The sequence below is a fragment of the Rhinichthys klamathensis genome, unplaced genomic scaffold (assembly GCF_029890125.1).
Source record: "Rhinichthys klamathensis goyatoka isolate OS25496 unplaced genomic scaffold, OSU_Roscu_1.1 h1tg000229l_1, whole genome shotgun sequence".
Classification (NCBI taxonomy): Eukaryota; Metazoa; Chordata; class Actinopteri; order Cypriniformes; family Leuciscidae; genus Rhinichthys; species Rhinichthys klamathensis.
In genome coordinates, this window is record NW_026606753.1 from 3,231,282 (window position 1) to 3,255,341 (window position 24,060).

Below are 24,060 nucleotides of genomic sequence, written 5' to 3' on the forward strand. Positions count from 1 at the left end.
GTTTTTTTTCCCCCTCAGTGCAAAAATTACATTTTACAGTTATATTCTCCATCTGTAAATGTTAGAAAGTCGTGCAAATGTATCCATTTTACTGCTAATCTTCATATTGAACGAGCGCTGCTGCGCGCATGCGCGCCAAATAGGAGCGCAATAATTCTGACTAAAATATACATTTTGCTTAGAAAATTAATATGCGATATTTTATAACACTAGAAATATCTTCTAATTATAATAATTTCTCTTCAGGATGTTGGATAAGTTGCAGTGAACTTCTAGCTCATTACACTCATATATTTTATACTTCTAATAAAAAAAAGAAATTGAACAGAAGTAGCCTAATTCAGGGAAGATTTTTTTTAAGAAACTAAATATATAAAGATACAAAATATAGTTTTGGACCTATGCTACTTTATAAAGATGATATATACTTATTTAGAATGCTGAGAATTACAGCTTTTAATGCAATCATTTTTTTGAGAAAGCAAGAATCCCCAGTTTTAAATGAGTGGTTAGATTTAGTTTCTAAAGTAAATTATGGAGAGGATAACATTAAATTAAGAACAAATGTATACATTTTGAAAAGATATGTGCAACTCTAAAATCAAAGAATATTCCATAAAATAAAGGAATATATATTGGCCTATACATTAACTACATTTTTATGTAACCTTCCCTTTTATTTCTAGTTATTTGTTATTTTATTTATTTACTTATTTAATATTGAATATTTGATATTTAAATAATATTACTTGAATAACTATTAGGAATTATGTGTCATTCATTATAAGAGTTTGATATATGTGAATGTTATATTTTTATTAATATTTATTTATTGTTTTATTTATATGTATGTGTTGGTATTATCACAAAAGAAAAAAAAGTAGAAGGAAAAATAAGGAATATTTATTGGGGGGAAATATGATGTCTTTAAAGGAACTGTCCATTTGTTTAATTGTGTTAAATGTGTTTGAATTGAAATACATAATAAAGTACATAATATATATATATATATATATATATATATATATATATATATACACTCACCGGCCACTTTATTAGGTACCCCATGCTAGTAACGGGTTGGACCCCCTTTTGCCTTCAGAACTGCCTCAATTCTTCGTGGCATAGATTCAACAAGGTGCTGGAAGCATTCCTCAGGGAGTTTGGTCCATATTGACATGATGGCATCACACAGTTGCCGCAGATTTGTCGGCTGCACATCCATGATGCGAATCTCCCGTTCCACCACATCCCAAAGATGCTCTATTGGGTTGAGATCTGGTGACTGTGGAGGCCATTTTAGTACAGTGAACTCATTGTCATGTTCAAGAAACCAATTTGAAATGATTAGAGCTTTGTGACATGGTGGAAGTAGCCATCAGAGGATGGGTACATGGTGGCCATAAAGGGATGGACATGGTCAGAAACAATGCTCAGGTAGGCCGTGGCATTTAAACGATGCCCAATTGGCACTAAGGGGCCTAAAGTGTGCCAGGAAAACATCCCCCACACCATTACACCACCACCAGCCTGCACAGTGGTAACAAGGCATGATGGTTCCATGTTCTCATTCTGTTTACGCCAAATTCTGACTCTAACATCTGAATGTCTCAACAGAAATTGAGACTCATCAGACCAGGCAACATTTTTCCAGTCTTCAACTGTTCAATTTTGGTGAGCTCTTGCAAATTGTAGCCTCTTTTTCCTATTTGTAGTGGAGATGAGTGGTACCCGGTGGAGTCTTCTGCTGTTGTAGCCCATCCGCCTCAAGGTTGTGCGTGTTGTGGCTTCACAAATGCTTTGCTGCATACCTCGGTTGTAACGAGTGGTTATTTCAGTCACTGTTGCCCTTCTATCAGCTCGAACCAGTCTGGCCATTCTCCTCTGACCTCTGGCATCAACAAGGCATTTCCGCCCACAGAACTGCCGCTCACTGGATGTTTTTTCTTTTTCGGACCATTCTCTGTAAACCCTAGAGATGGTTGTGCGTGAAAATCCCAGTAGATTAGCAGTTTCTGAAATACTCAGACCAGCCCTTCTGGCACCAACAATCATGCCACATTCAAAGTCACTCAAATCACCTTTCTTCCCCATACTGATGCTCGGTTTGAACTGCAGGAGATTGTCTTGACCATGTCTACATGCCTAAATGCACTGAGTTGCCGCCATGTGATTGGCTGCTTAGAAATTAAGTGTTAACGAGCAGTTGGACAGGTGTACCTAATAAAGTGGCCGGTGAGTGTATATATATATAAAGAGACAGTGTAGAGAAAGAATTCTCTGATAACCGAGGCATTCCTTAATTAAAATGTCTTTATTACAAAAATGTCCTAAACGGACAACTTTAAAACGCCTTATATATGTGTCTATATTATATATTGTAGCCTTATTTAAGTTGATTTTCTGTATACTGTGTATTTATAAAGGGTAATTATTTATAAATAATGGTATTAGAGACTGTCAGTGGTAATATCATTGTGTTCTTGTCGGTCAGTGTTGAGGATCTGTGTAATAACAACTGAGGCTTAGCCTGACAGTTAGCCTGCCCTGGACCAGGCTAGTTTCCCAGCATAAGTTGCCAGGGTAACTGAGTTTGAACTTTTTTAAGTTTGATTTATGAAACCGAATCTACCAAAAATAAGCCTGACTAACCGAAATAAGCCTGGCTTATACTCTAATCTTGGTTTATGGAACAGCCCCCAGGTGTACACTGTGATTTTCTTCTGTTTACGATTGGTGTTTGTCAGACTGTACAAAATGACCTTGGGTAAAAGCCAAGTTTAAACATACACATGTGAAAATCCTTTTTTGAGATAATCAAAAAGTTTATATAAAGTTATAAGTTGGGAACGACATGAGGGTGTGAAAATGAATTTTTCAAGAATTTCCATATTTGAGTGATCTAAACCTTTTGTACTGTACTAATTACGGCCTTAAATACATCTTGACCAATACTCATCTAGGAGGAATAAAGTAACGTAAGAAAATATATTTCTATATATGAATAATCAATATATTAAATTATTTAACTGTATATTAGAAAATATACGGAATAATATATTGTGAAAATATTACAACATATTGAATAATACATAAGGAATTGCAGCTTTCATATATTGAAAAATATGTGACAATATATTTACTTATGTATGTAATTTCATATTCAGTAATACACTTCATAACAAATAGATATATCTAGTTAACAATAGTAGAATTTAGCAAAGAGACTATCACTGTGCTGAAGAGGGCACATCCATTACTTTTTAAATAAAGTAATTATAGTCTTAAAGGGATACTCCATCGTTTTTTCATATTAAACTATGTTATTCCCTTAACTAAGACGAGTTGATACATACCTCTCTCGTCTCAGTGCGTGCACTCAATCGCTCTGGCGCGCGAGACACTTTGATAGCACGTAACTTAGCCCAGTTCATTCATTAGGATCCAAACAGAGAAGCGACCAAACACCTCCACGTTTTCCCTATTTAAATACAGTTACACGAGTAGTGTAACTCGACCAAGAATGGTGACACAAAATAAAACGTTGCGCTTTTCTAAGCGTGTAAAGTGGATAACTATAATGTATGGCGGAATACCATAGCAAGTGCTTGGGAGCACCCGTCAACTCGTCTTAGTTAAGGGAATAACATAGTTTAATATGAAAAAACGGTGGAGTATCCCTTTAAGGGCGTTCGACCAGTGGTCAACCTAACCACAGACTCTACTCTTCAGCACAATAGTAACCCCATAAACTCAGACATACCAGAAAGCCTTTTAAATTCCAAAATAATACAACTTAAAAACACTAACAGATCTCCCCCTATATTAATATTGAGCAAAAAGCGTAAAATAACACTTCCTTTTGACATTTACTCTCCTTTTTACTTTACTTTACAGTCAACATCAAAGCATACTGGGAACTAGAAATCTGTTGTAACCACTGATTGTAACACATTCCGTGAATGTGTATATACAGTATGTGTGTACAATACATTCCCATTTATATGGGAACATATATGTGCAATATATGTACACAACAAAGGATAAAACTTTATGAATATTAATGCTATCATTCCGTGAATATATATATATACAGTATGTGTGTACATACATTCACATTTATATGGGAACATGCATGTGCAATATATGTACACAACTAGGGATAAAACTTTATGAATATTACATGTAATGCTATTTTTGTCCTCATTTCTAAATATTTTATATATATCAATATATAGCCATACATGGTCAATGCATATATTGCAGTATTTTGAAAAATAAGCAGTAGTATCCTATATATGGAAATGTATTATTATTATTAAGGGAAGCTCAGACACTGTATTATGCTGTACATGTTGGTAATTTTTGGACATTCCTCTTCCAGTCAAACCAAATAAGTTTAGATCAAAATTGTAACTAATGGTGTCCATTAAATTACTGTTCGAAGTAGTAATATGCACACATCCAAAAACTTTAGGCAGGTGCACGGTCAGATAAACCACTTGGGAGCAGCAGTGGCAGTGTGCCGATTTCTGTTTATTCTTAAGTGAAACACTTTATTACTGTTGTAATTTTGCTATATTAGTTTTCACATTTGAGAATATGTCAATGCTGTTTTTTGTTTTGTTTTGTTTTTTTTTACTTCAAAATGTTGTATGATTTGTTGGAATCTGACAAAAAATGAATGAGCTACACCTGTTTGAAGTCGATGGAGTCAGCAATCAATTTTGAGAAAAATCTAGTTTTCTGAAGGTTCCAAAACAAAATCACCTATACCATACCTTAAAATCCATGTTAATAACACCAAATTTGGCACACACCAAATCAAAACCCATATATATAGGGACAATATCCAGTATGTTCAACTTTATTAAAATGTATTATATAAAGAATATTTAACATTGTAACCTAACTAATTTCTGCTTAGCAGTGAGAAGTGAGAAGACACTTGTTAAGGGCTACCCTTTTAGCAATCCACGTAGCAAAATTATGCAACAAAATATCAATAATAACAATAAATAACAAATTGCCCATCTCAAGTTAACAAGTTTGTAAAAAAAAAAGACTAAACTCTGTAAAATAATTTTCATGATTTTTCCCGCATTGATGTGTGGCCAGATTAATAGTGATCAACACAACTAGCAAAGTTAATTTTAATACAGTCATCATGACAGTTTCATATTGTACCCATGCATTGTTCAAGATTTGCAACATGAATGTCCACAATCATCTTGTTTTGATGGTGGCACATTATCACTGAAGTAGTCATTAATAAGTTGAGCAAAATGTGCCATGTCAATTGCTCCGACAAGATTCGCAAACCACAGTCCATTTAAAGCATTAGTCACTGACTGAGCACTCTTACTATCATCCATATCCATTACAAAACAGGCATATATAGACAAAATATTAAATTAAAAGCCTAAAAATTTTACATTTCTACCGTGTTTACTTTTCGTGTTTCGCACTTCCATGATATCACAAAGTGGAACAAGCTGTTTACATCAGCATGGATTTGAAAATCACAATTCATTGGTTCAGACTCATGCTATCGAGAATTGGCTACGAATATTCACAAAGTTGGAATGCTGCACTTTACAATGATAACAAACTTGTGCTGAGGGAAACACCAATAGCAGAGAAAACGTCTCAGGTTACAAATGTAACCTTTGTTCCCTGAGAACAGGGAACGAGACAATACGTCATCGACGTTATGGGGAACGCCTCAGGCGTGACAGGTGTCTGAAATCACTATCAAATCACGTCAATCACATTGACCGGCGACAGCCCGTGAATCATTAGCGTGAATGATTAACGTGCGACCTGGAAGTATATAAGGGCGCCTTGCAAACATGACAAATCACCTTATCGTCTGAAGGGACTGTACGGCAGGCAAGCCCCGAGGCATGGCAGGGAGACGTATTGTCTCGTTCCCTGTTCTCAGGGAACAAAGGTTACATTTGTAACCTGAGACGTTCCCTTTCGAAGGGAACTCAACAATACGTCATCGACGTTATGGGGAACGATATACCCACGCCGCCATGCTGAGGGGAGTGCATGCCCTCAGGCAGTGACAACTGTCCGAACCAGCAAATTCAAATGAAATGCTAGAACCACTCACCCTCAGGTCACACTGGGCTGTCAGTGACAGCATTCCCTACGGTCATAGCCCAAGCTATAAGCCTAACAGGAAAACCTCCATAAACATAGTTAAATGAAAGCCTACCTGGGCCTGCTCAAAGGCCTAGGACCACAACTTCAATTAGAAGGGGCCCCTTCTAGGGAATGTGGCTAGGGAATCCGAAGGAACCCCAGCCAGTCACTATTCAGGGGAACGTACTCACCCCGATATGCCACCAGGACGGCCTGACCTGGCGTCAGATACATAGACACTTAGTCTGGCCACTTCCTGTCTGTCCGAAGACAGAGCCTCTGGAAAAAAACCTTAAGTAAGGCATCCAACCCGAGGGACTGCGACGCTGGCAGTGAACCACTCGGCCCGGATCTCAGAGACGGGATATCCCGGAGAGTATGACTCAGCATAGTGCTTTATGACCCTTGCTAGCGAGGGGAGTTTCTCTACTCGATCCATGGATCAACCCAGTGTTTGCAAACACTGAGGAGGCCTGTGAAGGCCTAATGGCTGATCTAACCGGGAGGCCTCACAAGAGGCCTACGACCGTCTGACCAGACTCAGGAAGCCGCATGCTCATAGAGACCCTCAGTGAGGGGAGCACAAGGTCTGCCTGGTAGGCAAACCAGGCTGTAGGCAGGAAAGGTTCCAGGAGGGAACAAATAGCAGAGAATAAACACTTTAGCGAGCCAGGGCGCAAGCTCGCCCTCAGCAGCTGCCTATTAAGGCTAGCTGAAACTGATAGCAAGAGGCCACTAGCTTCATAAACCCAGCACCATTAGAGAAACATTACAGGGAGGCCCGGAGAGGCCTACTACCTGATAACCCCAGTATGTGGGGTGCTCCACCTTCAGGGAGGCCCAGAGTGGCCTACTACCTGATAACCACAGCTACCTTACAACCACAGTATGTGGGGAGCTCACCTTCAGGGAGGCCTGGTGAGGCCTACTACCTGATTGCTACAGTCTGTGGGAACTCACCTTCAGGGAGGCCTGGTAAGGCCTACTACCTGATAGCAACAGTATGTGGTCACCCACAGGGAGGCCTAGAGAGGCCTACTACCTGATAACCACAACATGTGGGAACTCACCTTCAGGGAGGCCCGGTGAGGCCTGCTACCTTACAACCACAGTAAGTGGGGAGCTCACCTTCAGGGAGGCCTGGTGAGGCCTGCTACCTTACAACCACAGTATGTGGGGAGCTCACCTCCAGGGAGGCCTGGTGAGGCCTGCTACCTTACAACCACAGTATGTGGGGAGCTCACCTTCAGGGAGGCCTGGTGAGGCCTGCTACCTTACAACCACAGTATGTGGGGAGCTCACCTTCAGGGAGGCCTGGTGAGGCCTACTACCTGATTGCTACAGTCTGTGGGAACTCACCTTCAGGGAGGCCTGGTAAGGCCTACTACCTGATAGCAACAGTATGTGGTCACCTACAGGGAGGCCTAGAGAGGCCTACTACCTGATAGCGATAGTACATGGGGAACTCACCCTCAGGGAGGCCTGGTGAGGCCTGCTACCTGATAATCACAGCATGTGGGAACTCGTTTTCAGGGAGGCCTAGTGAGGCCTACTACCTGACAGCCATAATATCTGGGAGCTTTTTTCTGCTACCCGATAGTAAGCCAGGCTAGCTGTCCAGTTGCCCGTCCTTGGGCTTGTCTCTTCAGGGAGGCCTGGTGAGGCCTACTACCTGATAACCATCTTAAGTGGGAATTCACCTTCAGGGAGGCCTGAGGGGCCTACCACCTGATAGCAACTGGTAGCTGAGTCCGGGTGACAGTTCCAAGGTGGCCTGCTAAGGCCAGCCAGCTGGGGACTCGCCTATCAGGGAGGCCTGGTTGGGCCTACTAGCTGACAGCAAGTCAATTCTGCTACAAAGGAACACTGTTGGGAACCATACCACACCAATGGAACTATTGGGCCCACCCACAGGAGGCCTAGTACGGCTAGCTACCTGTAGCAGCTATAAAGTATGTCCCACAATGTTGGGACTCACCTCAGAGGAAGCCTGTTTAAGGCCTACTACCCACCGGTGAGTCAACTGCCCGAACCACCAAAGCCAACCATTTCTCTCGAGAAGTGGCCTACAGCGCCCTATTGGGGGCTGCCCATACAAGGAGGCCTGCTGAGGCCTACTACCTGATGGCGCAGCCTTCGTTGGCAGATAAGCTGTTTACACAGCGCCTACAGCATCCTGGTGCCTAATCACATTGCCCATGGCAGTGTACTCAGCATAGAGAGCTAATACCCTTAGAACAAGGGGAGTACAACATACGTCACTCTGCCTCAGTGGAGGCCCCAGTTAGTCAGGGGCCTACCATCTATGCATGGGCGTCAGCACAGGGCAATGCTCTGGCTTCAGGGGAGCGAACTTCGACCAAAGAAGAAGTGAAGGCTTACTTCATACTCGACCCGAGCCATAGTAGTGCGTGGTAGGATAAAAACAGAACTGGGAGTGAAGTGCTCAGACCTACCCTGAATCACAGGGGAATACTCACACCTCACCCTGAGTTTACCAGGGTGCGGGCCTGCCAGCGGCTCTAGGGGTAACAGAAAAACATCTGTGCCCAACCTAGGGGAGTGGGGCTCGAATGAAAGCCAACCACCTACAACCCACAGCCTGAGCAGTAGCTCAGCAAGGTATTAGTGAAGCCCACACTGGCGGCCTAAATCCGTAGGCCAGTTCTGCACGGCAGGGTCGGGCAGGAGACTCAGTCTTCTTTGTGAAGCGAAAGACGGCCTAACCCTGCTCAAAAGGACTTATATACCACGGAGGCCTAACTGAGGCCTACCATGTCCTTATAAACCATCCTCTGCACCACGCTGCATTACTCTAGTCACCCCAGAATGCAGAGAAGGGGGCGGGCCTTGGCCTAACGACTCCCATGGGAGGAGGCTGATTATACAGGGATGCCAAAAACCTACATTCACAAAGTGAAGGGTCAGAGGAAGAAATGCTAATTTTAGCAGAACGCCTCTAATATCCCTGGCACAGCCTAGGCCAGCTACAGAGGCGGCCCTGGTGAGGGCCAACCTGTAAGCATAGATCTATCTGAGGGCTCAGAGGAGCCACAGCCTACTAAAGAATATAGTCTGTATTATTCCATACAAAGGGCTGCAGAACGCTCAACCTAATGAAAACTCAACAGAGCTCAAGGGGCGAAATACTCAGAAAAGTCAAAACGGTCCCATGGGCCGGACATAAGATCTATCTGAAGCTCTAGCGTCAGTCAACACTCTAAGTAAAACATTCTATCAGAGAGAGACCAACTACTCTACCCTGAGGTGGCTAATAGCCTGAAGGCTAACATAGTTATCGTTCTGGCCACCTAACGGGGAACTTCAGGGCCCTGATAATCCAAAAAAGTTCTCTTACCTTATTACCTTGACATGGCCCCATAACTCTATACAGGGAACGAGGTCTGTAAAGAGAAACATATTATTTTTTAATCACAAAAAATACTCTTTGAAAGACCAGCAGCTCACCTGCGGCGTGCGAAGTGAAGACTCACCAGACAGTTCTTCATGAACATGGGGTCTACCACCTTTACATACCTGAAAGAGGCACTCTCACTAACCAAGCCGAGGCGGGCCATCAGAACATTGTTCTAACCATGAGCCCAGCCTCAGGCCTGATGTAAGAAGCGCCTGGGGAGTCGGGGAAGAGAGGAAAGGGCTAAGATATAATCACGCCCTCAGGGAAGATGATCCATGACCAACGCAACGTGCGTTTGTGCCGGATCACCTACCTCAGATCCCTCTTCTTGCGGGAGTCGCGCCTCCTCTGCGACCTACTACTCCACGGAGGAGGCGCACGAGAGGTGACACTGGCTCTCTGGCCTTATCTAAGGTCCTCGGACCATGATAGGCCAGGCCCTCCCATCTGTCTGGGCGTGGACACGGATCTCAGCGGTATGTATGTCCTGGATACAGCTGAGCGCGCCTTCGCCTCTCTGAACTTTCCAACCACCGCCAACACGGAGGTGCCGAAAAGCTCAGAGGGCGAAACCAGCGAATCGAGGAGAAAGCCTTTCTCTTTCTTCCCGATGTCGGCCAGGTTCAACCACAAATGTCTCTCCGTGGCCAGTATCGTCGCCATCCCGGAGAGCTATATATATATATATATATATATATATATATATATATATACACACATTTTTTCATTTGCGGCGCAGCTCAGTAACCGCCTCAGGGGCCCCACCCCCTGGTCGAGATCCCCCAGCAGATTGGCCTGGTGTACCTGCAACACCGCCATGATGTGCAGGCTAGCACCGGCCTGACCCGCTGACGTGTATGCTCTGCCATTCAACTGGCAGGGTTTGAGCTCTCAGTGTCGATTGTTTTCCCATCGACGCATACCCACGCTCTCCTATCCTCTCAACATCAGCGAGACTAGCCTGCTGATGTTGGTGGATACAGGCAGAGTATGGGTTCTTCCATGTCCTCTCGATCTCAGTATGAGTTCGGGAAGAAATGAAAGGCTCACCTGAGCTGGTGGTTCTATGACCGGGGAAAAACCGCTCTCATCGCGAGCGATTTCTCCCCCAACGAGCAGCCACGGCAGCTGCAGCCTGTCCGCGGCGCGTTCTATAATACCACCAGCTCAGCATACACGGGGCAGGGTAGCTGAGAAGATACAGGAAAATATCTTATTATTACCACCCTCATCAGCCATTTCCTGTTTGTCCGGGAGAGCGCTTGCTGCCGGACTAAGTTTTCCTTTTTTTTCTTTTTAAACTTCATCCAATTGCAGCTTCTCGTCAGCCGCCGCATCGTCTGAGAGGATTACACCCCTCTCAAGGCGATCGGCGAGCTTCATCTGTGACATCCAGACGCTGAACCCTCTTCTCTCGAGAAGAGGGACCGGCGCGATCACAATTTGTACAGGCAGTTCCCTCGAGAACTGCCTGTGCGCGTCTCCCTTCCCAGACAGAAAAATACACAGTTCGCGTGTGTCACCCGGCTTCAGATATCTTGAGCACGGGTCTGCACACTTCTGAAAGCATTTCATAATTACCTGATTTTCAAAGCAGTTACAGACAAAACAGTCCCTGAAGACGATGAGATGATTTGTCATGTTTGCAAGGCGCCCTTATATACTTCCAGGTCGCACGTTAATCATTCACGCTAATGATTCACGGGCTGTCGCCGGTCAATGTGATTGACGTGATTTGATAGTGATTTCAGACACCTGTCACGCCTGAGGCGTTCCCCATAACGTCGATGACGTATTGTTGAGTTCCCTTCGAAAGGGAACTGCAATTTTTCATGGATTATAAAGATTTAGGAAGTAACTCTCAAAAAACGTACAAATAAAGATAATTTCAGATGTTTAATTACTATTTGGAACATTGGGATCGCTAATATAGGGTTTAATGATCTTAAGGCTTTCACATTTTGGTGAAAATCTTAAATTCGACCAAAATTGACATATTTCACTTGTTTTGCCTGTAGCTCGTAGTTAGTCTGTGCACATTCTGACTAATTTTCCAGCACAGGTCACATATACTATATTGTGGTGGCTTCCTTTCGTTTGTAGCCCCTTACATGTGGGAAAGTATATTTGTCACTACAAACCTGTTTGAGCAAGACTTGTATTTATTGTAACAAAGTGAATACTTAAAGACAAAACCGTGATTCAAAGGTAATTGCAATGCAGGTCAAAAAAGGTGTCTGAAAACCAAACTCTGGCCGGCCACGCCTGAACCATGGCATCCAGCCCTAGAGGAGCTGGATGCGTGAGGGAAAACCAGAGCAGACAGTGTGTGTTCTCCGAACTCCCTCCAGATCGACTCCACCACCTAGGGGTGCAGTCTCTTTTCCCCTGGAACTTAAATTTTTACTATTATGATGATTACAGGTGTGTTTTACGACGGGCAGTGTGCAATTGGTTGGTTGATGGTAGTTTGTGTATGTACTGTAAGTATTGTGTGTGTGTGTGTACATGTGTGTGTATAGGTGACAGCCTGTGTATGTACTATATGTATGTATTATATTACTTGTACAACAGCAGACACTGTATTGTATCTAGTGTCTAGAGCCCTATTCGGACGGGACTAGTTTATCATGGAGATGTGGGGTAAAGTAATAATTTCCAGAGCTTCTCTGTGATTTTAGTCCCGTCCGAATGTGCCATCTCAGTAAATATGTACGTAAATATTTCGTCATTTTCTGTTTAAAAGTAGTTTTCCACGGTTTATCAAGTATGGAGCCGCTTGAAAAAGCATTCAGTTGCGTTCTAGACGCTGGGACAAGTCTGTGGCAAAACTCAAGTGTTTTCCACACACCATTCAGGTTAGAAAGAAGATTGAAAGCACTTGTTAGAGGCACGAAACATATTTTAGCGTTAGGTAAGTGCCTATTACCAACACAATCCAATCTGAAGTTAATTAATACAATGTTCGACCGGAACTAAACTGTTTTAAATATATAAATATAGGTTATATGTGTTTACGCACGTGATTTCAGGAAGCATGACGACAGGAGGGTGACGGCGATGCGCAAATCGAGTTACCCCTCCCACTTCTGCTAGTTTTACTGAGATATATTATCCCGTGTGAATTGGCCATTAATATTACAGACGTCCTGTGGTAAAATAACATTACTCCATCTACCCTTGTAAAGTTAATCCCATCCGAATAGGGCTCAAGATAAAATTTCCTTCGGGACAATAAAATCTATCCTATCCTATCCTATCCTATCCTATCCTATCCTATCCTATCCTATCCTATCCTTTATAGTCTTTCCATCACATGCCTCAAATTACAAAAATCAACATCAAAGTTTAACAATCAACATCAACAACAAACGAAGATGCATTTTTCAGAATTCATAACAATTCTAAAGAAATACAATATTACATACTAAAGAGGTATAGTTAATAAATTGCAATGCATTAATGTGTTAACTTTTCCAGCCCTAAAAATAATATACAATATGTATTACAATAATATGTTGCACTGCTTTTTCCCCAGGGAAAAATGGCATGACCTCAAGTGCTGAGCATGAACACACAACACAACAGACACAGACATTACACCCCGAAATTTTTCTGTTAAAGACAGAGCAACCATAGACAGAAGAAGAGAAAGTTCTTGAGCCAGCCAGTTACAGTCCACCATGAACCACTAACATCATTAAAAAGTTTATTAGGATTGAATCCAATAATATCATTTTAATTTATGTATGTTTTCAGAGACCAGGAAAAACCATAGACAATGATGTGCTAAAAAGCCACACAAAAATTTACATTTATTTTACCTCTTACAGAATCAAGAAGGCTAAGAATACATATAGGGGATCCCTTACATACAGTATGTAGTCTAAGCAACAACAACAAAACACATTACATAAACATTAAAGACCCAAACATCCTTTAGTTCCATCACTGTCCCATTCAATGAAGTTTTACAGAATCAGCACTTGCAATCAGAACCTTATACTGTATTTAACAGACACTCAGAAATAAAGATAAGACACGACACAACAACACAAGTAGAATTACACTTTTTCCCACTCATTTGACAAAAAGGAACAAAAAACCAGTATACACCAGTATATTTATAGACCACTGGGACAAAAAAAAGACAACCAAAAAATCAGTTAAAGACACCATGAAATTGATGTTTTGGTGCTTTTATTATTAGTATGTTAGCCTTAAGCTTAACCATAAACTGGTTTGCTCCAAAACAATGACAACACTATCATTTATAAGTTTATAAACTATAAACTAAAAATGTACAGTTTCTCTCAACCAGCAATACAAATCGACAATTTTAATTACATCATTCTGCACCTCAACTTGTCATCGGATTTTTTGTCTAATCAAATGGTCACTAGAATCTGAAGTCTACCGCCCCCTGCATTACAAAAGACACTAAAGCTGCTTATGAAATCTGTCACATTTACTGCAAATATGTACTATTAGGCTATAGTGAATGTGCACACTGGTCCAGAGACATGATAACTCAAAACGGGTCATATGCAAGAGTTGGTGCAGACCACAAAACTTATCTGACTCATTTGAATTCTACACAGAGTGCTATATTTTATTAAGTTATGGAGGAGAATATGAGGAGAAATGGTTAGACAGCCATTACAAACAGCGCTAATGAGCAGATTAAACAACACTGGTGCCACCCACCAGCCTGAATTTTAAGATTTTCAAACTGCACATCATAACTATTACTAAAGATTATCACCATGTTGCTGTAATATCAGTTTCATATTAAATATGACTTAAAGGCAGGGTAGGTAAAAATCACCAAAAATACTTTTTTCCAAATTTGTTTAAACTGTCTTTATATATCAATGCATAATTAAAATGTAAGTAATCTGGAAAAGAAATTATAAAAATCGAGTGTCTGTAGTCCTCTCAGGACCGCAATAAACACAGCTCATTATTCCATTCGGGACGAAAGAAAATATTGGCTGGGGCGACTGTCACTCTCCCTCGCTACCATGGATACCACCTCTGCTGATACAGGAGCAGCCCAAATGCGCGCACCCGTTTGAAGAGGCACGGAAGCTAGTAATAACAATTATGGCAGAGAAAGAACAGTCAAAATTCTTAGTACCTGCATATACAGGCAGCAAAGTCAAACAAGTTGAAAAAAAGAAGACAGTATTTGAAAAGGCTATGAACAAAAAGTCTTTGGATAAATCAAGAAATCATACGAGAGTCAATATCGGCGTGGCTTTCCAGCGGTGGCGACAACTGAGGGATCTCAAGGGGCTGAAAAGTGACTCCATGATGGCATTATTTCTGCTGGACAGGTAATCTCGCTGTTTTCATTTTGATGGCATTTATTTTTTCATGAAGCATGTATCACTAGCACACGTAGCTACCTAATATAGCTACCTAACGTTACGTAGCATAACTAACGTTACACTGGCTTAGCTTTGACAGTGTAACTTTGGTGTCAACTGTTATAACGTTACTGTTAGTGAGCCAGGGTTGAGACGATAAATAATCAATAGGCCTATCTGCAGTTGAAAGCTGTTTTGTTTAATTTCGCCAAATCTAACTTTAGGTTAAAAAGTTTAGGGGATCTGTTTTTATACCTAGCTTTACCCTCTGCCAAAACTTTGTTCCTTCACCGTGAACTCTACCTGCTCCGTTTTTTCACGTTTGGTTTGTTGTTATGCTCTACATAAGTTTACCTATGTCTTTATGTTGTATCTGTATGTGTTATACAATAGGCCTATATGTTGTGTGTGTGTGTTATATTATCTGGTGTCTGCAATGCAGTTGTGAGAAGGTGTTTGAGTGTATGTTACTCAGTTTGTTTATCTGTAAACAGTATCAGAGCCAACAGTGCTTTCATCGTGGAACCTCTTACATGCAAAACACCTGTATATGTTATGAATCTTACAAATTCACCTTCATCACAGTGTAACTGATAGTAACGGCAAACGTGTATCAATGAAGTTATTTATAGCTTTGCCTTATATTGAGTTTGATTCGGTTATGAGCCAGTAAAATATTTTAAACTTTACCAGTATCGATATGCGAGCTTGATAGTGTGTACTAACAGCCATGTTAATTGTTTATATTCATACTGATAAAGTTAGTTATTTTATTACTTGTGATTCTGACATGATGTCACTACATGCACTGCGCTCCTCTCTGCTCGGCGCTGGTAAACGCGTCCGAATCTTCCAGCTGAGCGAACGGGCGGGATCGCGCGTTCATGTGTTTTGGGGGCGTGGCTTTGGAAGGAGCCGAGAAGGGAGGGGGTGGGAGTTAATGGAATTAAGCTGTGTTTATTGCAGTCCTGAGAGGACTACAGACACTCGATTTTTATAATTTCTTTTCCAGAATACTTACATTTTAATTATGCATTGATATATAAAGACAGTTTAAACAAATTTGGAAAAAAGTATTTTTGGTGATTTCTACCAACCCTGCCTTTAATTTTGTATACAATTGTGGCTGTTACAAGCTGTCAAATGTGGATTTGATTGTCTGTAATGCAAACAAAATGCTACTGGCTATTCAAAAAAAAGGACGAGCTCTTCAATATGACTTCCTCAGACTTCTTGTTTCAATCGGAAATACGCCAAAGCAATATATTCTTTTAATTTGTCCCCATACTGTAATTTTTTTTTTATTGTAAATAAAACAAAGATCATTGGAGTACATTTAAAAAGAAAAAAACTATTTCAGTCTTTCTACTTAAAAATGTCTTACTTGCTTACTTGCCATTTCTTTTTAATTATTTGTGAAAGTTACTAGTATTTTCTCAGTGAAAACTGTTTCAAAGTAAATCCTGCACATCCTATTTTTAAGCATTGTTCATACCCAAATATGTAATACGGAAATTCAGAGGAGGCTCAAGTCATTTGACCATATTACAGTCTTCCATGCTATAGTGTGCTGAGATATAGAGTGATTAAAATGATAAAATTAGTAAATGGTTATTGAGCAACGGATTCAGCATCAAGTAACGCAAAATATTTCAGTTCAGAATGACACTGTCAAAAACTGGCATTTTATGTTATTTTAGTTTACCATAATGCTTATCAGTACATTCAGCAGTACACTTTAACCATGTTTCAAAGACAAAAGAAGTAATTATGAAATTACATACAGATATACTTAAGTCCTACTTTAATTTGTTAAAAAAAAAATCTAAAGTTCTAACATTCTTAAAAACGAATTGCATTTAAGATAAATTTAAACTATAATACATTTTAATTTAATTGCGATCAAAATGTCCAAAAACATAACATTCAGTTTGCATTTAAGTATATCCTTTTAAAGTATATCATTTCTGTCTCAAGTACTCTTTAAAAGTATTCTAAAGTGTACTTCCTTTTCACAAGGGTATATATGAGCCTTGATCTCATGTGACACAATTTTCCCAATTTGTCAAAAGTATTTTTTCTTTCATTAGGGTTTTTTAAGTGTACCAATAACTGAATCAGTAAATGTTACTGAAATGTGGTACAAAATGTATGGAATGTTGGCATGATATCTATGCCCTTAATGTAAATACGTTGACTTTCCTCACAAACAGGTCACTGCAATGATGGGGGAACCATTTAACTTCTCAGCCAGAGCTAGCTCTCAATTATTTACAGTCACCTGTTTAAAATTTAAAGTGCCACACATTAACGTTCCCAGCACCTACACTTTCACCCTGACCATCCTCCAATGATCCGCCACCCCTCCCCATCCTAGAAACAGCCAAAGATAATGAGTTGCTTTCGCCAGTGAACTGGAGATGTTAAATCAAGCCAGGTCAGAGGAGATGGCAGGCGTCACGGTAAGGGCACAGGCCAGGCATTTCCGATTACGTTTCGGTCTTAATTGGTGGGAAAAGCAAAAACAAATTCAGCAACAATGTTGTAGCACATTGTGTAGAGCGCTGGAACTTGGGGCAACAGAAGCTGGTGGAAAATATTTGCTGAAAATAAAAAAAGAAACCCAGTGGTGGACAGTACCAAAGTATTTTTACTTTGTGTATCTGTACTTTATCAGAGTATTTTTTTGTTGTTGAAACTTTTACTTCAAACATTCCAATGCATAATATACTACTTTTTACTCCACTACATTTAATAAAAACATTTCGTTCCTAGTTATTTGAAACCGCCACACGCTCTGCGACTTGATGGTGTCTGATTCTTGAACGACCTGATTCTTTTCAGTTAACCTGTTAAATCGGTTCACAAATCGCACTGAACATTGAGCTTGAGTGATGGCGTGAAAAGCAAGTTACTAATGGGGAATTTTATGCCCATCCAAAAAATCCAAATTAATACCCATGCATCTTCCCCGCCGCTGTAGCAATTTCAAAAGATGTTAAACTAGTATGTTTGCATAGCGTTCTTCTTAAAATATTAACACATTTTGATGTTTTCTATATTGTACGTTTATATTATTTTGTCAACACACATTTACACAAATTTAGTTTTTCCTCATTTCTACTATATGGTATATTTTATTATTTTCACTTGTGTGCACACTTGAACTATAGGTAATTATTAGTAGGGTAGTATCAGTGAATGACACGTAATAAAATTAAATCACATTGGTTTGAATATAGTACATATGTGTGATATTTCAGTGTCATTTTTTTTTTTACTCATTTACTCATCTACATATGCATTCTTATACTTTCCAATTCAACAATACTGGTCCAATTCATAGAACAAACACAATCTTTAATTTCCTCAAGCAAAAAACACACTATACAGCAGTGTTCATGTTTTCACGGTGACAGAAAATTATCAGTTGCTTCATGTCCTAAACAGACATTGCATGTGACATATTACTGCAAATAAAAATAAAAATAATGAATTTCCAATATAGATCCTGGTTTATGTAACCACACTCTTGATCAACATCTTTAAAAAAAATCAAACTGTCTGACTAACCTGGAGCATTACTGGACCCGCAAAGCAAGCTCAGGAAATGTTAGAAAAGATAAGATGACTCTGCTAGACTAATTCATTCTGGTGGCAGAGAGAGAGAGAGAGAGAGAGAGAGAGAGAGAGAGAGAGAGAGAGAGAGAGAGAGAGAGAGAGAGAGAGAGAGAGAGAGAGAGAGAGAGAGAGAGAGAGAGAGAGAGAGAGAGAGAGAGTAGAGCAGCAGAGCAGTGACACAGGGTAATCCTCCGGGGTCTTGCATTAGCGTGCTAAATTAAAGGCGGTATTAGATTAAATTGGCTCTCCGATTTCAGGGGTGTAAGTAAAATTCTAATTTGCATTTTCCACTGCCGCTTAAGATATAATTAGTTCAGGGTGATTCCCAGGTGCAAAACACTGACAGCAACATCCAGCTGCTTACTGGGAGTTTATCATTTGTTAGCAGCAAAAGGTGCAATCAGCTGGGTCTACATATGCGTGTTTGTGGGTTGTGTATCTGTTCGTATATGCTTATTGGGAGCAAGTCAATTATAAATAAATAAAAAAGAGTGCATCTTAGTCTGAATGTGTCTGCAGACGCTTGTGTAAAGACACATGGTTCTCCTATACTGGTCATTACACATTTTGGCTCAATATAAATTAATGAAGGAACTGTGTGTGGGCAGAGGATGCAAATCAGTCTTACAGCAAACTCTGATCATACCTCACACATTGAATACAAAAACAAAGAGTCTAAAGACCTATCACGAGACAAAAAAAAAAACATAACCTTTATAAATAAATGTGATCAGGTTTCTCCTATATTTAATTGATCAAAAATACAGTAAAAACAGTAATAATATGAAGTGTATTTACAATTTAAAATAACTGTTTTTTATTTGAATATATTATGTAATTTATTCCTGTGATGGAAAAGCTGAATTTTCAACAGTCATCACTCGTCTTCAGTGTCACATGATTCTCCAGAACTAATTCAAATATGCTTATTGTCAATTTAGAAAACAGTTGTCTTTAATTTAAAAAATATTTCTTTATAAGAATGTAAAAGTCTTGACTATCATTTTTGATCAAATGATTAGCATTGTAAGGATTTACTTAAAATATGAACATATATACAGTTATTATAGTTTTTTTGTCTTTGTCTTCCACAGCTCCCCAATCTATATTTCTAGGAATGGTCACTGAGCATGATATCTACACCTTCGTACCCTTCTAGATCTAGATAGATTAATCTCTGTATCAGTCCATCTACACCTAAAGTAACATGTTCATTAAAACTTCCACCAAGGAAGTTTGTGCTACAGAACTCAAAACTGTATTCTACAGGACAGAACAGTATTCCACAACCCAGAATAAAATTCCAAACTGCCATCATTTCTTAATTTAAGACATATGAATACACTTAAGGTGAAGTCGGTTACCTCTGTTCCATAAGAGGCACCAAATGGTTAAGAAAAAAAAAAAAAAATTACCTGTTTTCAATCAGGTTTTCAGACCAGAACACGTCCCCGTCTGCCACTGGTCAGCCAAACTGACAGGATATTTAAAGACTGAATATTTTGAAAGTGCCGCAGAGGAGCGCTGCTTAAAGTTTTAATGGGAAATCAAACTGTAAATGGTTTACATATTGTCCCTCCATATTAAGCTAAGTATTTTAAAATCGAAAAATCTACACACTTCACCTTTCACACATGACAACTACATCAACAATGCCTAGTTTGTGATTAGCAACTTGGCCTGTACATTCATGGTAAAGTAATGAGAAGAAAGTAGAACAACATATACTACTTTATCCTAGCTGTTACAACACCAAACATATGTATTACAAACTGTATTCACACACAACCTTAACCTGCACACAAGTCAACACATTTAAGAAACCTGTACTAAAAATCTTTCCATGCACTTAATTAGCAGGTGGAGAATTACTTTAGGAAGTACTTCTATGTGAATATATGCTTAGGACGGTGCTGTTTACACTTGGTTTTTACATTTCTCTCAAATGCATTTCCTGTAACCACTTGTGATTGTATTCATTGAATGGAATGTTACTGAATGTTGGCATCAGACATACAAGTCTAATGTGCAATTTTTAAACCTTTGTTTTGGTGCATTGATTGCATATTAGATGAGTAGGCAGTCATTCGATGTTGTCCGATTAGCATTAGGACACATTAGCGTTTACACTACAAATATATGTGCCTTTATGTGTCCCTATGTGTAATTGTGTAAGATCAGATAATGGTGCATTGTAACCTGTTTACACTTGTGCTTTGCACTGTCCACATCACCTCACACAAGACGGATTTTCATGCCATGTGTAAACAGAGCCGTTGTTTGCTGAACTAAATTATTTCAAGAAATATATCCTCCATTTGTCAACTCTCATGCAAACATACACACCAATACACCCAAATTTGTATTTTTAAGGTATTTGTTGGACAGTTATATTTGTATACTTGGACCAAAATTATGGATAAATCACTGCCTGTAAGCCCTTGAAAATTGAACATTTTATAGAACTCTCATGTCAGAAATAATAAAAAGTGGTTAATCCGTTTGATTGTTTTTGCTATTTTCTTTTCAGTGTGTAAGGACATCAGGATGAGAATCTAGACTTTCCACATCCCAAGTGTGATAGAAGAACAGCAGCAGGAATTTTCCTATTGCTCTCATTGTGGGGGAGATCGACTAGCCTCGTCAGGAGACAGTTTCTATAATTGGTTAAAATGACCAAGTGCAGAGAAGGATGGCTCTCTGCTGAAAACCATTTCCCAGCTCAGCTTGGAGCAGAGCCAAGCCCTGGGTTGTTCGGATGCGTTCCAGCCCCAGCCTGACTGGCAGCAATTAGGGGTGTCTGAGCCAAGCTCAGCTTGCGCTCCGCACAAACACCCCTAATTACTGCCAATTAGGCTAGGCGGGTAGGCAGATTTGAGAAGCCGGGGGGATGTTCAGGCATGGGTGGGCATGGAAACAATTTTCAAGGGCTTAGAAACGTGACTAGAAGGAAAGGTTAATGCTTTTGAGTGCACGGAGGGAGGGAGGGGGAGTGTGGTGTCTGAGCCGTCGTCTCACCTCTAGTGATGAGCCAGGCTTCTTTTTTAGCTCCTCGCATTTCCGAAACTTGCAGATCTGGTGGCCCGTCTTACGGTTCCGACAACTGCTGCACACTCCACAGTTGATTAGCCTCCTGCAGGGCGCGCAGACCCCACACCTTTTCCTTTTCTTTTTTGCTGGGTTTCCGCTGGATGCAGAGGAATTATTCTGTGGGCAGTCTGCCAGATTGGCAATTTGAAACGCACTGTCTGTAACGGCTGCTGAGGCTGCGGGGGAGTGAAGGGCTGTCATGACGATGACCCCGGGAGGTAATGAGATGCCCCCTAAAGCCGGAATAGCGGAAAAAGTTCCAACACGTTCCGGGAGATTCATTATCTCTGCTTCAGCAGCACCGCATTTCAGCTTGTTCATGCATTCTCCTGCTAAAGGTCTGCAGTGTTCAGGGGATAAGCTAGAGAGGAAATTATTATTTGCCATTTGCAGCGTCTCTGGCGGCACGCCAGGTTTCCCCGGCCTTTGGGAGTCATTTCTATGCATGCTGGTCCTATTAGGGTTTATTGCTGCTGATTTCCTTCCCCAGAGCATGCTGTTATCACAGTTCCAAGGGGACACACCGATTCTGGCACTGGGAAAAATTGGTGTCGTTATGCGGGCAATCTTAGCAGTCTGTGGAAATGCCCCATTAGTTTTGTAAAAGTTTGCAAACGACCTGTACCTTTCCATTTCGGCATTGTAATCCAACAGCTGGCTTAATCCACCGTCCTGAAGATTATCCTTTTGCAAGAGTGACACGTCTGTGCTTTGGCCGCTTTCAATGCAAAGTGCATTGTTAAGATTAGACATGACTGCTAAGTTTCAAGCGCTCACAAGAAATATTTGGGGGAGGGTAGCAGTTGGTTTTTGTCAAGGTGAAGCTTGTTAGACACAAGACGTTACCATCCTGGTTTATCCTCTCCACTAAAACAAGAGAACAACAATTACGGATACAATTGACAAACATTTACTGGTCATCATCTGCCACTTCCAAATTACTCAAATCTAGTGAAAGTTTTTAATTCACACGTCAAAATTGTGAATTAATGATTGCTTTAGTCATAAAATTGGGATTCTAATCTTGTGACTTACCATTGTAGCTATGAAACTTTAATGTTGCATAACAACAGAAAACAGACATTTGCATATGTGAAAATCATATGATTAGTACAGTAACATTACAGTAATTTTAGAATAGGACCACTACAAATAAGTAGCATCATAATTTCATGCACATTTTACGTAAAAAAAATATATTTTTAATAATATCTTAAATATAAGCAGCCTCAAACTATAGAAATCTCGTATTTTCACAAAATCACATGATCATGCATCAAGCAAGTTCTTATGAAAATATGTAGAAAAAATGAATCACATTGTCAAGATTCACCCAATGATACAAAGATGCTTTGTTGGGCTCTCTCCAACCAAGTCTCAGACCTTGACAACTGTAGTGTGTAGGGGGATCCATTTCCGATCTCCCAGTCCGGCTGGGTTTTGTTGCCACAGATAAAAGCCCATTAGACACATCTTCCTCTTCTTGCATTACCTTTCTCTAGACTCTCTCACTGACTGCCTATACTACACTGCAAGAAGACTACAGCAATTTAAAGCACTGTGAACATCTGAATCTAAATTTAATGGTACATTTCCACCTGAGAGACAATACTGAAAACCCATCCAAGACCCTGCCATTTATCATTTGAGACCTCACATGAAGCAAGTAATGTTTCTTTATTAACTTTGTTAAAGAGGCTTATGCTCCTTTATAACTTCCTTATTAAAGGCAAAAAGAACAAAACTGAGTAGCAAATATGACTTTACACTTGCAAGCGTAATAAGTTTGATCTGTTCTGAGAAACAATCCACACTGTATTGATGATGCAAATTATTTGTTTACTATTATTATCATCGCTTGTTTTAAGTAAAAGATGCTTTTAAAACGTCGATGTTCAAGCTGTAAACAAAGTTCAGAGAATACGAAATATCCGATACTCAGAGGAGACAGAAAGAGGTCGAGAGTAGACAACTGTGCCTTCGATTACAGCCCGAGACACATATCAAATTGCATAATGGGATTTAATCACTCTGGTGCCTACAAAACCACCCGAAATAAATAATAAAACAGTGGACATTCAGAAAGCATGCGCCACTATCGCTAAGCCAGAAAAAAAGCAAAGAGCATCACCTACCAGACAATCCAGACACTAGAGCAGCACATTACTGCGATGAATACACAATAAACACGCGCCGAGTGATCACTACACAAACACCATCTTTACGCACAAAACGCCATTGTTAATGCGAAGAAAAGTAGAAGGAAAGGTATATGTTTGTGATGGCGTCCGGGTTAAGGCTGTTGTCCGTGGGGCGATGACTGGAGGTGAGGTGTCTCCTGTCGCTGTGTGTGGCTGATTGGTGCTGAGGTGAGGAGGATGGGGATGTGGACACCAACTGATCATT

General features: G+C 40.3%; 1 protein-coding gene across 2 annotated transcripts in view; it reads right to left on the reverse strand.

Annotated features, from left to right (window-relative positions):
• Window positions 1-24,060, reverse strand: part of cxxc4 (CXXC finger 4) — a 60,663-nt gene extending 36,603 nt beyond the window's left edge. Inside the window, exons 1-3 of one of the 2 annotated variants that reach the window (XM_056265167.1) lie at window positions 23,790-24,060; window positions 22,690-22,705; window positions 21,583-22,521 (exon numbers count right to left, since the gene is read on the reverse strand). In XM_056265167.1, the coding sequence (XP_056121142.1) occupies window positions 21,583-22,407 (825 nt within the window). In that variant the 5' untranslated portion in view covers window positions 22,408-22,521; window positions 22,690-22,705; window positions 23,790-24,060. The remainder of the gene's footprint in view (window positions 1-21,582; window positions 22,522-22,689; window positions 22,706-23,789) is intronic. The other variant, XM_056265165.1, reaches the window with a different exon arrangement.